Raw genomic sequence first — 15,676 nt, 5'->3', positions numbered from 1 at the left:
TGGACAAGAAGCCGGAGTGGATCGGTGTGTTGTTGCGCTTATTTCTGCTATCATGCAGTCAATTATGGTGTTTAAAGGTACGCGCGGAGGTCCTTTCACGAAAACACACGGGCTGTCCGCGCCCGCAGGGATGGATCGCCGGCCAAACCCGACGTCAGTTGTCAGACGCACTCGCTGGGTTGTTTCTTAATGGGCTTTCGGTCCCGGGTACGGTTCGTCTAGCTGATTTTAGCGAGATTTCGAACGCAACCCTTCCCGGTCGTCAGTGTTGGCCGTCCGTCAGAGTCCCGAAATATTTCCCCGAGAACCGCGTGTGTCCGCGTAAATTTGGGGTGTTGCCGGTGGCGTAACCCGTGAAAGTCGCCGTTTTCGATTAACTGCCGCGCGTTGTTGCATTTCGGGCCGACGGTTTGGCAGGTCGTGAACACGATTTGCGACCGATCGATTTGATCGGTGGTTTAAATGTGGTAAGCGAGCGCAAAATGCTATTGCAACATCGCAAACAATTGGGTAGGCTGGGCTGGTAGCAGCTGTTAAGCTGGGCATGGTTAGAGTTTACGGACGCTTGATTGGTGCGGCCGGGCATTTGGATGTTTGAAAACATCGCGTTTAAAGAAGTTATTTAATGAGCGAGTGCTGGAGGTTTTGATGTACCGTACCTAAGCATCAGCAGTGGATTGTGTATCTGGGTTGTCCGCTGGATAGTCAGTGATGCAATTTAAAAGGGGTCATACTGTTCGTAGAAGGATCATCTTCTATCGCCTTTTTGAAATATCTGTTTGTCTCTGTAGACTGCTAATTTACGCTGTTAGACAAGTTATAATAAAATGATTTTATAAATAGTTCGTTCACTTTAGGCCGTAGTTTGACCATTAGCCAACTCTAAAGCCTAGTGTGAAGATAGGTTAAGTTGAGGCCTACGCTCATCCACATATGTTTAGCTTTAGTAGAAGTAAGCAAGGGTTTGTTTGAAACATCCCTAATGTTGGCAGTATTCATTTGATCATAAGCTAGTCATACTATCAAGTTAGAATTTCTGAAGTCTCATTCCTGAATAAGTTCCCTGAGAGAACACCAGTTTGACGAGAAATATGTCATGTGTTAGAATTCCTGGAGCTATTACTTGTAATTCTCGGCAGATTGAATAGCATTTTGGAATACATACATCAAGCAAGGTTATGTTTCCTGCCCTAGCGCTTCACTCAGATTATTGATAGTAGCCCTTTTTTGATATGATGAAGTGTGCCTTGATAATAATAATTAATGTGGTGATTAGATTTGAATGAGAGTTATAAAAATAAAGATGTGATGTGTATTAAGCGATTAACATCATTAGCTTCCAAGAAATCCCTTATGAATCAGGCATCATCCAGCAGCTCACGCATCAGTACAGCTCACACTGATAACATAGGGATTCCCGCTTATCAACAGTTGGCGGGAATACTCTGCTGTGTGATTTACACACCGTTTCAGAATCAGTGCACATCAAAATAAAGCGCCGTAGTTCCTATCGTACCGCGGCAACATTAACAAGCATTATATCTTGCTTCCGAAATGAAAGTGACAGTCGGAAATATATCCCTGGTGCTACATTTCCTCTCCTTTTTCGGCTGGATTCAATGTACCGCTCAGGGTGAGCAACATCCACACTGCACAGTGGACACCCGTGAAGGAGAAACAAATGGCGTGCTCGTACCAGCCGCACAGTGCACCACATTTCGGGAGCCTTCAAAGACCGACGACGGACAAAACCAACTCGTCTGCTGTCCAGTGTTCCGAAACGAACCGCACTGTGGACGGCTCTCCCAATACGAGGACGAGTTCAGCTTCGACAGCCGCGAAACACAGCTCGATCAGTTCCCGTGGGCCGCGATGATTCTGCTCCGTCGGGTCAGAAAGATTGTGTGCAGCGGTTCACTCATCAACAGCCGGTTCGTTCTATCAGCTGCTCACTGCTTTGTGGCTGTGCGCGGTGTGAGTAAACCGTAAGTGATAAGCGGCGGTGAATGACGGCGCGCACCTTATGTGTTACGAGTGAAATTATCGTCATTTCCAGTGCGTCAGACTACCGGGTACGACTGGGCGAGTGGGACCTTGGACAGGACGAGGACTGCATGTACGTGCGCGGTCAGTATGTTTGTAACCGCCAACAACCGGTGGACTACGGCGTGGAGATTATCGTTACTCATGAGTCTTTTGAACGACAACGAAGAGACTTGCTGCATGACATTGCCCTGCTCAAGCTTACCGGGCCGGTGGAGTACGGTGTGCAGATAGGACCGGCCTGTCTACCAAACTGGAGCATCGGTGTGCCGGAGACTGTGGGTCAGAATTTTACCGTAACAGGATGGGGAAGAACGAAATCATTTGGTGGATTAAAACGCAAGTACAAAATTGAGATGATGGGTAGGAATATCAGCGCGTGCGTCAAGGCTTATAGGTTGCAAGCTGCAGAGGTCCCGCGGATACATCTGTGCGCTGGAGGTGTTTTTCGGAGAGATGTGTGCCACGGTGACTCGGGAGGTGGTTTGTTGCGCAGAGAAGCTAACCATTGGGTACTGGTTGGGATAATTAGCTTTGGACCATATCGCTGTGGCGTACCGCTGCCAGGTGTGTACACCAATGTAGCGTACTACCTCGATTGGATTCAGTGGGCCATCGACAAGTCTGTTTCGTGAGGTCTAACTTAATAGCTATAGAGTTGTGAACTGCTGTGTAAATAATAAGGATTTTAAATAAAATCAACAAAATGTCACTGTTGCCCTCGGAGAAATCAACCTCCACCTGTGTTTTTTAAGCAAAAATTTCCTTGAAATATCTTATTATCCGCACTGCCCACCATGTAGGTCAATCTTTAGCACGACTATCATGCTCAGTAAGCTGAACAAAACGCAGCTCAAAAACTCGGGCACCTGGCACAGCCCGGGCAGTGTTGCGTCGTCCAATTTGTTGCGCAGCGCGCTAACTCCAGTCCGGCGGGGACGTTGGATCAATCAAGCATCGAGCCAGCAAGTCAGCTGGTGCTGCAGCCACCGGTTTCCTTTTGCACCTGATATGTAAATTAATCAGCCACTTTTTGACATCCATCAATCGCACCAAACTGCGGACCGGAGCGAGCGGTCGATGGCGAAATCGGTGGTCGCGATCGCAAACCGATCCAGTCGACCGTAAAGCAGCGACGCGCTCCGTCCCAGCGAATTCCCCTTTGGCGTTCGTGTCGATCAACGGTTGTCCTATCGACAGCTGAACGCTGCTCCCGGATATATCGAGTGCACCACGTCCACGGATCCACGGCTACCGTTTGATACTCGACCAACTGGAATCTCACTAATCCCAAAGACACCCCCCACCCACCCATCCCATTCCCGCATAGGGAAGTCAAACAGTTGATCTAACAACACAGGCGACATGCAGCAGCAGCACCAGCATGCTCAAGAATGGTATCGATTGGATCCGATGTAGGTCTGGAAGCGGTGTGGCGTGTTTGGCACGGAAAGCGAACTTAACATGTACCGCTTCCAGCTGTGGACATTAGGCCGTGGCGCTGACTAAACGATTTAATTTGCATCCGCCCCTCTCCCTCCCTGGCGGATCACTCTTTTCTCACCTTGGCACCTTGACGGTGGCGCGGCGAGCGAACCACCGCCGTGAGCATGGGCGTCTGACAGCTGCAGAGGACTTGCAAGTGATAAATAAACAACTCGCCACACTGGCAGCGAATCGCGGGCCAAGACATTCAACGATGGACCCTTCCGATGGGCTACAATGCGCGACGGTAAGGCAACACAAAAAAGGTGCTCGATGCTCACCCCCAGGATCGCTCGGTGGCGGATCGTGATCCATCGATCCATCGTTCCAAATCCGTCACCGTACAGTACTGGGCCACAGTATCAGCTCAACACGCGAAAGGAAAAACTCAGTTGCTGCGACACCGAGTGACATTGGCAACAGAACACAGCGTTCACCAATATGCTCGTACCATCGTACCACTTACCTTTGTTCTGTAGACCGGATTGCTAAAGTCCCAGTCCCAGGGGGCGACGAATAAATATCCACGTTTTGACACCTTTCGCGTTGCCTGCAAGTAGAGCGGAGAAGAGCAAACAAAGTATGAGACATTATGGGTCGGAAAATGAACGATGCATGAAGATTCGTTCTACCATTTGCAGGCAGCATGTATGAGTGTATGTGTGTTAATTATGAATACATTGTTGGGATGCAAATTATTTGGTAGAGACACAATGTTGTATAGAACATAAGGAGGGTAGAAATAATATAAACGTAGGATTTTTGCTGATCGTGATCGGGAAGGGACTTGTGATGATTCCGAAGATGTAATGCATTTTGGTTAGTCACTGCGACAAGGGTATGACAGAATAAAGCACCTTAAACGTCCTCTTATTCTTGACTGAGATACCTTTTTCGTCAAGGACAACCTAAAATGAACACAGGAAAATTGCTAAAAGTAAGGTCATTGGAACCATCTTCTATAGGTCAATCCAGAAAGAAGCATACGCTGATGCATTCCAATAATTGGTTTGAGGCTCTCCTGCTTAGCAAAAGCTTTCCAAAGGATCGAACGGGGGGGGCATATCTCATATCTCCCTAGATAGCCCCTACATATCTCGGGCTAGAGATTAACGAGATCCTTAAGGACGATGGAGGAGCTTTTACAATGACGAGTTCTACGAGCTACACGATGTTTTCATCATCGTGCAGAATTAGGTTCGCAAGGTTCCGGTGGGCTGCTTACATGATGAAAATGACACCGGACGACCCAGCCTGTAAAGTCCTTTGAGGCCGTCCTCTTTCTATTTGGCAAAGCATGTACACATTGAGATGAGTTGTTGATGCGTACGACAGAACGGCCGGGATTAAGGACTGATAGACGATGACGATAGACCGTGAGCGCAATGAAGGATTGTTGGAGCAGGTCTGATAAACCTTAATGGCCATGTTAAATTTTATGTAGAAGCCAAGCTAGATTTTTAAAGAAATGCATGTCTTGCTAGTCAAAAGTCGCTTGGCAGCATTATCTGCAAACGAACTTGACTTTGCAATCCGATAAAACAGTACCGAGAGCCAAAACAGCTGCTTACACTAGCAATAAGCTTATTGTTTCTGGGTCACAACACCCTCAGCTCATTTAACTGGTTGAAGCCAAAATTGATTCTCACTCACTGTACGACACTTGTTTCCCGCCTTGCGGATCGTAATTGTGTTGACAGCTTTATGCCTCTCTTAAGTAAAAGCCTATATAAAAGTGATTTCCAAATGTGGTGCGTTCTTGCAGCGACTGGTTATGAAAGCGATGAAAGCAATCGGAACCTAAAACGGTGCTCTGATTAAACGGGCCGGCCTTCCTTCTTATTTTGCTGTTGGTTGCTCTAGCAGAGCCCCTACCCGGCAAGAAACACCCAACACAACACAGCCTCTCGTAATCTTCAGCATCGGTGGTTTCGTGCATTGCATTGCGACCATTCACTTTCTACCCCGGCATGCTATAAAGCCAATGAAATCAACTATTTAAGCACCATCTCCATGTCCCGGCCTCCTCACGATTTCCTCCCGAGATCTCTCGAGCGAGCAGGCACAAAACAAAAAAACACAAGAACACTAAACCAAACTCCGGAACGAGGTACGAGGTACTAACGATCGAGTGCAATCACCGATCAACGGCACCAACAACAGCAACAAGAGCATATACGATCAAGACGGTACACCACACTCGTCAGAAGGGAAATAAAAACGGGATCAATGAGCTTAATAGTCACAGCAGCCTGGCGGTGCAGCGGTCTGCGTGGTAAAATCAACAAGCCGCGAATGGTCCGACTTTTATTGAGGAGCATCGAAGTGGAGGAGGCTGAAGCTTGAAAAATTGCACACAAATTTACACAAGTGCAACAGTTAGTAGGTTCCCCCGGTCTGCGAAACGGTAATCAGAGTGTTGCACAAAAAAAAACACAGCTGACTCACACACAATCGGAATCATCGCGTGAAGGGAGTTCGTTTTCCGTTGTTTTGCTCATGCAGTCGGGCTGGCGAGTGGCTTCAAGGGTCCATCTCACCATTCGCGCTCACAAGCCGCAAGGCGCAACAGGTCGTGGTCCTGTTCTTTCTCCCATTCTCCACACAACACTCGCCCGAGGTGAACGTACCAATTGACCTACTAAAACAGAATTCACCCCCTTCATTGAGGAGGTTCTCTGCACGCTCCACAATATCTTCTTGGAGCACCAGAACCGGGCGCGTGTGTGTGTGCTGGTACCGGTAGCCAATAATGTTGCCGCGGATACGGTTGGTGCGGTCGCTTCTGGGTTTCATATTTTAATTTCGAAAGCAAAGCGAAACGGCGCGGGTTCAAATCCGTTCGAAGTCAGCAGCGAAGAAGCTTGCCCAAGTGACAGTCATTTGTAGCGCTTTTTGTAGCTGTCTTTTGAGTTGCGAATTCAAAGTGAGTGGTTCGTGTTACCTTTGCGTAAAAAGGGGGTTTTCTTCACCTCTACAGTCGATGACGACAAGGTAGATTGGGAGCTTTAATTCCATTCGGGTGAAGTGACGAATGCGGGGACGACGCGGCACCGGAATACCCGAAAGCGCTCGCTCACCTGTCCATAAACATTAATGCTTATTGGATGAGTTTTGACATAGTTTGGCCGGCGGTTCTCTCTTTCGCCCCAGTAACGCAAATTTTTTTGACTGACATTCTCGTTCGATGACATCGTCTGGTTACGGGTCTGTTTGGTATGGAAATGTACGAAAGAAAGAAGGTATGGTGACTCCCAGCCAAAAAACCCCGGTAGCACAGCATGGTGGATGAGGAAATTAGCAAATTGATAAATAAATGTTTGCTGCTGCTTTAGATAAGCTTTGATATGAATTTCATAATGAAATAAATTAATTTGCAAATTAAACAGTTTGTTGATTGATACATTGTGGACATCACTTTTTTCAACTATAAAGTAAGTGAAACTTCAAGAGTAAAATTACTTGAAATTTTTTTTATTCATGAGGAACGGCCTGGTCGTATTGGTAAGTTACTTGATCATTGATTGCATTACACATATAAATTAAAATTAAAGGGAATTCTAACTTTTTTTCTTTAAATTAAAAAAAAATTCTTCAGTTTTTCTGTGATGTTTTTTAAAAATATTTTTCTAAATATTTTTTAAGTCGTATTTTCTTTGTTCTAATCGCCTCTTATTGTTTTACTATAAATAAATAACTTGAGGAGATGGACAAAACTGACGTCCAGTAAGTTGAAACGAATATAACCACAAATGATTTCATTATTCTTAAATATTTTTAGATAGACTATTTGCGTTGAGACGGTTCGGTGGCAGAGGTGATAACGATGCCGGTCTTGACACGACAGGACCGGGGCTTAAATCTCATCCAGACCGTCTCCCCGTACCTAGGGTGACTACTTTACTCCGGGTACAACTAAGTCATAGAAAGCCAGTAATGGCAAGCCGAGCCCTCTCGAGGTTGCAGTGCCAAGGAAGAAGAAAAAGAAGAAGAAGACTATTAGTATTTTAATAAAAATACTGCTATTTTTTATGCTGGTGACAATACGGCGTGTGACCGTAATGATAGATAAATAAATAAAAAATATTTAAGGGGGAAATTCGTACGTGTAACTTTTTTTTCAAATAAATATTATGGTAAAAATAACTTTTGTTTCGATGCAAATAATAGTTTTATATTCTTTATGAAATGTAAAAGAAGCCTTCAAGTTAAATTAATAAAATCAAAACCTACTGAGAAACAAAACCAAGCAACCATGGGAGTAATACGACATTCTCGGAATACCCTGTAATAGACTGGTTAGTCATACTTAATCTAAGAGTAAGAAAAGTTATTTTAGAAGCTACAATGTTATTATCCTACATTAAAAATATAAAATTGTTAAAATTATGCAAAAAATTCTACATATCAGAGAACCCTGATGATTTTTAATGAAGCTTTAGAAGATCGGATTTATTAATCATAATTTATTCCTCTTATTGTTACACTTGTCGCTTAGGAAGTTATTTAGATTAACTTTTTGCATTTAGATAGAAAACCCCTTTAACAGATCTCTGACTACAGATTGCCTTATTTCTTTGAGATTCATTGCCCAATTTCAATGCTACTGGAAGTGCAACTTGCTGCTGCTACTAAATATGTAAATAAATTCTCCGCTTCCAGCAACGCCTTTCACTGAAAAAAGTTGTGGTTGTGGGGTTGCATTCAGCAACTTGAAGAGTTAATAAAAAACAAATCGTCTGAACCAGTCGGTAGCTACCCTTCTGGTAGGGCTGTTGTGGATCGGGGAAACATTTACATTCTTGTCGCTGACCTCCTTCCCCAACCTTTCGAACCTTTGTGCTTCGGTCCGTTGAATCGGCTGCGTTTGTACTGCAGCCGAAAACGGATAGCCCGTATGGTATGGAAGGCAAATGGGATCGCGGGCATGTTAAATGTCACCATTTATTTCCGTCAAATGTTTGTGGCGTTGATTTCTGTGCTGAGGTACAGCAGCAAAACAACAAACAGTGCCAGTGGTGGTAGTCGAGTTGTTGCAGTCGTATGAAGAATGGAACCTGTTGTCTGTTGTCTGCATACGGGCAGCGCACGGAACCAGCCCTTTCCGGAAGCTTACGGTCGCATACCCGTTGCGACAGTTGGGTTCTGGTGGGGAGCCGGGGCAGAATCTATGTCACAGCGTTAGCAATGGGCGGTTTGACCGGCAGATAATTTGAATTTACACATTTGTTTCATTGTTTTCGTGGAGGTGTGAATGGTCAGCGCAAAGTGTTGCAAGTGAACTTTTGCCAACGCTTTGGAGTGTTAGGAATGGAGTTAGCGGGAGGGACCGAAGTTGTCACCCAACGGGATGTTGCCCTCGTTTTCTGTACAAATGTAGCTTGTAACATTTGCATTTTTGTAGCCATTTTGCAAATTAAAGTTAATGGAACAGAAGACACGGATATAGCCACGATTAAAATCATGCTTAACATGCTCATTTAAATAATTTTTAAACATAGGAAAAAATTAAGAAAAAACTCTAATAACTTCTCACATAAAATGAACAACATTTTACAATGACTCTGTCAACGCAAATCAACACATCTGCGGTGTACGATCGCCCATTTCAGCCACCCCGCCTATCGCCACTGACGACTAGCGTGCCAATACGTTCGTTACATGCTTTCATGCAAATCGGTGGCAACGACACAACATGTGATCGGTGGACCCGACAGATTCCATAAATAATATGCCCTTGAGTCACCGAGCCAAGAAACCGATTGAAGCGATTTTGCACGTTTTCCTATCAGCACCGACGACAGTCGACGATCATGCACAGACGACAGTTGGTGAAGCAAGCGATACTCCACACAAACACACGTTGTTCCTTGCTTCGTCCACCGACCGATCGATTCTCGGTTATCCCAGAAGGCCCTGGGCAGCGATTTGATGATATATCCAGCAACTCGGCAACATCAAGACGGACGGACGGTTGCGTAAGAGCCTCCTGCATCTAAACCTTCGCTTGACCTAATCGCCAAAACGTCACGCGTTTGCGTGTTACCAACCTGCTGTTGCCTGCCTTCAAGACTCTCCACCAGCTCTCGACATTACGAGGGGCTTCACACGTGAGGCCCTTTTGCTGTGCCCCAGTGTCCAAGTCAGAAAAGTGAAGATTTTTAATCGTGGGAACGCGACGCGAACGGACATCTTTTAGCGCAGCATGCGCATCTTATTACCCTCTCTGCATCGGACCGGATCCCCGTCTCGTGTTTGCATGATCGAGAGGCGCATACAGCCCACCGTCGTATCGAAATGTTTTGTGTCGATCGAAAAATCGAATCGACAAATGTCGCAATATCGGCACAATCGGAGGGGAGAGGCTTACCCGGTGGTGTTTGCGATCGAACCGGCGGCAGGTTGGCTCGTGGTTCGTGATTTAAAGTGAAAGATCAACGATGGAGGAGGATTTGGTTTTGAGAGTGGGTGGGGTGATCTTCGTGTGTGAGTGTCTAAAGATCGAAATATTCATTACGCCTAATGTCATAAGTGCAGGAGATAGATGGGAACGACTTTTTGTAATAATATTCGACGATCGATAACAGGGAGGTGCTGCTGGTCTTCACATGACAGGCTCGGGGTTCAAATCCGATCCGGACCGTTCTCCCGTTGTGAGACCAACTACGACGTATGATTAAGTCTAGTGGTAAGCCAGAAATGGTAGGGATGGCCTCAGAGGTCGCTAGGCCGAGAAGAGAGCGGTAAGATATTCTTAAGTATAGTCGATATATGTGCAGTTCTAGGATTGAGAGGGTAGCTCACTTGCTACATTATGGAAAATATTAGAATAAAAAGTCTTAACAAGTCAAGTGTGTGTATGATTTTCCCCTTATCAACTGCACAAACTAATATTGCGAAAAAACTTGAAGAACTTACTGAGATACTTTTAAAGAGCACCTCAAACGTAACATTCACATAATATTGTATTAAATTGTTATCGATTTCAACTTTCAAACGATCTGCCGCTCAAACGCGATGTTTGCCAAGATTTGTAAGAAGCACCTTAGCACCGTCAGTATGAATTAATATTTCCTATTTCAATATCTTCAACCATAAGCGCACCTTAAGCCGCGGGCATTAATCGAAAAAGGCGATTCCTCCTTCACCGCACGACAGTAAAGACCCATTATTTATGGCTCACATAAACTCATCATAGTCTCATTCAAATCGATTTAAATGGACAACTTGCTGACCATTAGGAACCCCCCCCCCCCCGTCCCTCTTGTTTGCTTCCATCACCCACCGACAATCTTCCGCGGAGTGGAGTCGAAGAAGAAGCTCCCGAACGCCGAAAGTTTTTCAGATAAATCAGCAAAATCGATCGCCGGACGGGGACGGGACCGAGCCATCGTAAAGCCCGGGCGCAACATAAATTTCCCAAGCTCGGTGGAACCACCACCATTCGATACGGATGGCCTTTCGAAAAAAATGAATTTGACGGCTCTACACACAGATGGTTTGATTTGGATGGAACCGAGCAACTCCTCCGCGGAAATTCAAAAGAAACGGCCAAGACGGCTCGTACGTTGGTGGTGGGTTGGTGGGTGTTTCGCTCCTGCCTCCCAGTCTCCTGTAAATCATTTCTACTCATCTCGCCTCCTGCTCGTGCTGTGCTGGAATAAAGGTAGCATACCTCCAACAACACAACAGCCACAAAAAAGTGAATAACATTTTATCTTTCATTTTTATGGCTCTTTCTATTTATTGGCAGCTGCTTTTGTGTGGAGGATTTTTTCTTCTTCTTCTGCTGGTGAGTTACGGAGCAGTGTGGCCCTGCCGCCGAATTCGATTGCGCGATCATGTGCTCATGCCGAAATCGATGATCATCTTTGCGCTTGGCAGGTTTTCAACTTGGCAGGCACAGGTGTAGTCAAGCGAGGCTCAACCCCCGCCCCCCACCCCCTCACCGTTTGCCAGCTCTTCCTCGACAATAATGCTGTCACTTTGCTGTGTGTCTCTCTCTCTCTCCCTCTCTCTCTCTCACCCAAGCATAATCTTGATCGTCATCAGCGTCATGTGGGATCATCTGAGATGAGCATTTTATTGTTATTACTATTATCATTGCTTTCCGTTAATAGTTTTTTTCTTAGTGGTCGCTCTCCTATATTTAGCAACAAGCACAAAGTAAACCAAAGATCTTTGAGGGAACCAAGGGAAAGTGAGTGAGGGTGAGAAGAAAACTCATCGCTTGTTTCCATCTACCAAGCGCCTTAGACCACTTGCCAAAGTCCAATCTACTCAGCTGTCAGCGAACTGACGGGGTGGCTTTAACGAATCACTTAAAGGTAACTGTTTCTTGACCTTGGCGCTCGATCTTCTTGCCCTCAGCCGAAAGGAACGCACGCACACCGGAGCTCCGAACATTTGGGTGCTGCACACCACTTTTGGGGTGGTTGAGGAATCTGTTGGCCATCGCGATTGCTTTCATTGCCGTTTTGGTGGCCGGTGGTGTTGCGTAGGCTGATGCGCATTCCACAGATGGATGGACATTTCACGTGCCACAGGCAGTACAACAAAGCGTTCGGCGTTCGGAAACCAGACGCACACTGGCAGGTTGTCGAAAAGTAGGTAGATGGATGGAGGTGGATTACCTTTTAGGAAACATAACGACCGATTCAAAATATGCTGACCTCCGACGAGGATGACCCGCTGGGTGCGTGAGTAGGTTGGTTTTCCAAAAACTTCCAAAAAGCTTGTGCTTGTGAGCGTTTGATCAGATTCGTGAAAAGAGGGAAGAATTTATTTCTCCTAACTAGCTTCTCAAGGATAACGATACCCCTCCATACGCAATCCCGTAACGTCACGTAACGCACGCGGCTTTCATACCTCTGTATTGACTCTACCAGCTCAGTGCCAGCCCCAGCAAAACAGTGAAAGGGTTCGGCGAAAGTTGTTATTTTGATTTATATGCATCCCCAATACATTCGCTAGTGTTGTGTCCGTGTGAGCGCCTCCCCTATGCAAAACCGATAGACAATTGTCAACATAGAGAGAAAAAAAGGAGGAACGAACAGCATTTCGCTAGCCAAATGCATCTGCGCAACTGCATTCGCTAACCGCGCGACGCTGTGGCTGGCCAGACGATCGATTTCGTGAAAGTCCTCCCGCGTTTGCATCTCCCAACGATGGACGACGTTGGCCGGCGTTGGTTGCGGTCGTCTATTGTTTGCGATAGTGAATAAATCTCCAAACATTCCAAACGGTGCTGGCTGCTTGACCCGTACGGTGTGTGCGCACCCTTGTGCTGTGGTCGTAGGGTTGTGCGATCGGTGTGTTCAGGTCCATCTGATGGCGTTTTCCGCGCACTTTGCACACTCGGGGTGGGGGATGTGGTTGAGAATAATTTTGCGTGCTTTTTTCGTATAAAATTCCGCTTGCGCTGGGCAACTGCGGTAGGGCTGAATGTTTCGCGGTCGACCCTTTTGCCAGCAGTGCCAGATAGTGAAGGTGAAAGGCGACGGAAAGGTTTTCCTATTTGTAGTCTAGACGTCCAAGTTTCTTGCTAGAAAATGTTTCTCCACGGGTTAATGTGGACACACGAGTAGTGTATTGAATGTAGAAATTGAAATTATCCATCGTGTGGGCATAATTTTGGAATCTCCGTACAAGGGAAATAGTGTGGTTAACGATAATGTGCTGACCATTGAAAGGTGACTTATTTCATTGGTCGCTCCTGAGATAATTTGGTAGGCTCTTCAGTCGCCGATGCACCATCAAATCTAAATTGAGCCAAAGAGTCTTGGACTTTAAAGCCTCACACATCAAAATGAAGAGTATTATAGTAATTTTCGTGTTTTCCAGGACAATGTACACCTCTTATAAGGATATTGTCTAAATCAAAGCTCCACAAATAAAAAATATCCAACGAAAAACCTCATTTTTACTCATCAGTTTCTGCTGCATAGGATCGTTCGAAATGCTCTGTATCAATCGGAAAATTTTCAATAAACCATCAGGAAGTATCTCATTATTTCGATCTAGTTTGCTGAGGGATAAAACTCAAAAATGAAAAAAAATCAATTGAAGTTCTCAGAATATTTTAGGAATAACTGGTCCACGGCAATCTATAACACTGCAAAATTTTATCTGCAAATAATAGATATCATTTAAAAGAAAATGCACAGTTTCAAAAAAACACTGCGACACAGTTTTTAGTGTTTTACTATAAATGACTATTAAAATAATAACTTCCGATTCGAATGTTGTACCTTCACATCCTTCAACACTACCCCTCTGATCCTCAGGTACAAATAACCATTTTCCACGCGATCGCAATCGCTGCTCTCAATAGCGATAAACCCACCGTGATTTCATTACCATTTACCGCCCCAAACCCCTGCCGGGGGACTCTATTAGAATAATTTGAATTTAATTGACTGGCCGAGTCCACATCGATCGATCCACTTTCCGCTGAACCTTCTGCTAGTGCTGGCGCTGGTGGTTATAGATTTTCCAATCATTACTATCGCCCTACCGCCATGCGCTGCCCGGGACTGCTGTCGCTCTAATTCAAACAAACATTCCATCATCTTTGCGCTCAATGAGATGCCGCCGTTTGCCGATCGTGCGTACAGCAAGCAACCACAACCACCGGCGGCACACGATTATCGAAGCGCCCCGGTTTGCATGTTATGCGCTCGCTTATTGCTGCACTTCGATCCGTGATTCCTGTGGCTGTGCGTCCGCCACGATCGATGGATCGCTATCGCTGGCTCGTGCAGGCAGGCAGGAAGGAAGGAAAGAAACAACCGGACCGGTTTGCTAACACCTTACGTCTGGTGGAGGAGAAGCAAAAAACCACTCTCAGATCGAACGCGGGAAAGAAAAACAAATGGGATCATCACTTCCAAGCGGTTCACCCCCTTTAGGCGCATAGCTGGTGGTGGTTGGTGGCCGTGGAAATGAAGATGGGGTCCGTGCATAAATAATTAAACATCAATGTGACACAATTTTACGATCGGTGTAAAGCAGGAGGCTCCCGTGAAGCGTGAAGTGCAGCGCAGATGCATGGCAGCTTAAAACGGTGCCGAGCCGTCAACAGGTGACACCTCGTTTAACGTCCCCCAGGCGGCGCACTTCGAGCCGTGCTAGGCTTTATGGATTTAATTTAATGGAGCTTTATTTTTACATCCCTTTTTTACGAGGAATGCACGGCGTTATTTATGCCGAGAGATGGTGAGATGCTCGAAAAAAAGGGGTTATTTCTTGGATTGTGTTTTCCACTCCCTATCTTAATCCGACGGTTCGTTTGGAAAGTAAACACATGCTGGTGGAAAACTTTTCCCCTTATCAAACAGGAAAAACCACTCCACGGGCGAAAATCAGTGCACCTCACCGGCAGGGATTGCAATTAATAAATTAAAGCAATTAGAGACACCCCATCATTTGGGTGGCTGGCGCAGATAACGCATGATGATGTGGTGTGGATCCACGATGCCCGGGAGGATCATGTACGGTAGCAGCCAACCGTACCCTACGGTAGGGCCGCTTGTTATTGATTTTCCCCTCTCCCGGATCACTTTCAGCGCGCACTGATCGCCGTGTCGGATCGAGTGTGAGCCGAACCGGGACACGGGCGATTCTGTGTGCGATGACCTCAAAATCTATTTCTCTGCTGCAATTTCGCACCACAAACACTTCCGGCCCAAGAGCGGTGGGGATCGCAAAGAGGTGCAGATAACATTGATCGCTCCACTGGAAGTTACTCAAATGCAAAACCAGGCAAATCGCGTCAAATCGGGTGACAGTTTTTCCACTGTGACAGCGCTTCGGCGACACAATTGGCCGGCCGACTAACCGAGTCCCGCTCAACTCTCGGTTGGAGCTGCCGGTGAGTGTCAATATGTTTGCGCCCGTAACTGCTTAATATGCTCATCAACGACAGGGAGACTGGGCCGATGGCGGACCGGCGTCTGTCGCCGATGGATAATAACCGGACCGGCGGCAGTCGATATCTGTAATGGAGCCGGGAGCATCGTTTACACTCTCAATGAATGACGGTGAAAATGGTGGCAATTGTGCTTAATCGTTCGTGTTTTATCTTTTATGTGGCTTGTCACGTTGGGGGCACAAGTACAGGAGAAAATATTTACTTACTGCTTTCACA

At 46.0% G+C, this 15,676-nt stretch overlaps 2 protein-coding genes across 6 annotated transcripts in view; one reads left to right on the top strand and one right to left on the bottom strand.

The window, feature by feature from the left end:
- Positions 1-15,676, bottom strand: part of LOC118513385 (protein outspread) — a 217,581-nt gene that overhangs the window by 106,611 nt on the left and 95,294 nt on the right. For all 5 annotated transcript variants that reach the window (XM_036059049.1, XM_036059050.1, XM_036059053.1 and 2 more), the window contains exon 3: positions 3,995-4,078. In XM_036059049.1, the coding sequence (XP_035914942.1) occupies positions 3,995-4,078 (84 nt within the window). The remainder of the gene's footprint in view (positions 1-3,994; positions 4,079-15,676) is intronic.
- Positions 1,484-2,777, top strand: LOC118513386 (CLIP domain-containing serine protease 14D-like). The gene is made up of 2 exons (XM_036059054.1): positions 1,484-1,985; positions 2,057-2,777. The coding sequence occupies exons 1-2, from the start codon at positions 1,555-1,557 to the stop codon at positions 2,676-2,678; spliced, it is 1,053 nt and encodes a 350-aa protein (XP_035914947.1). The 5' UTR covers positions 1,484-1,554; the 3' UTR covers positions 2,679-2,777.

The sequence above is a fragment of the Anopheles stephensi genome, chromosome 3, assembly GCF_013141755.1.
Source record: "Anopheles stephensi strain Indian chromosome 3, UCI_ANSTEP_V1.0, whole genome shotgun sequence".
NCBI lineage: Eukaryota > Metazoa > Arthropoda > Insecta > Diptera > Culicidae > Anopheles > Anopheles stephensi.
Note: the sequence above shows the minus strand (reverse complement) of the source record. Positions and strands in the feature narration are given on the sequence as shown.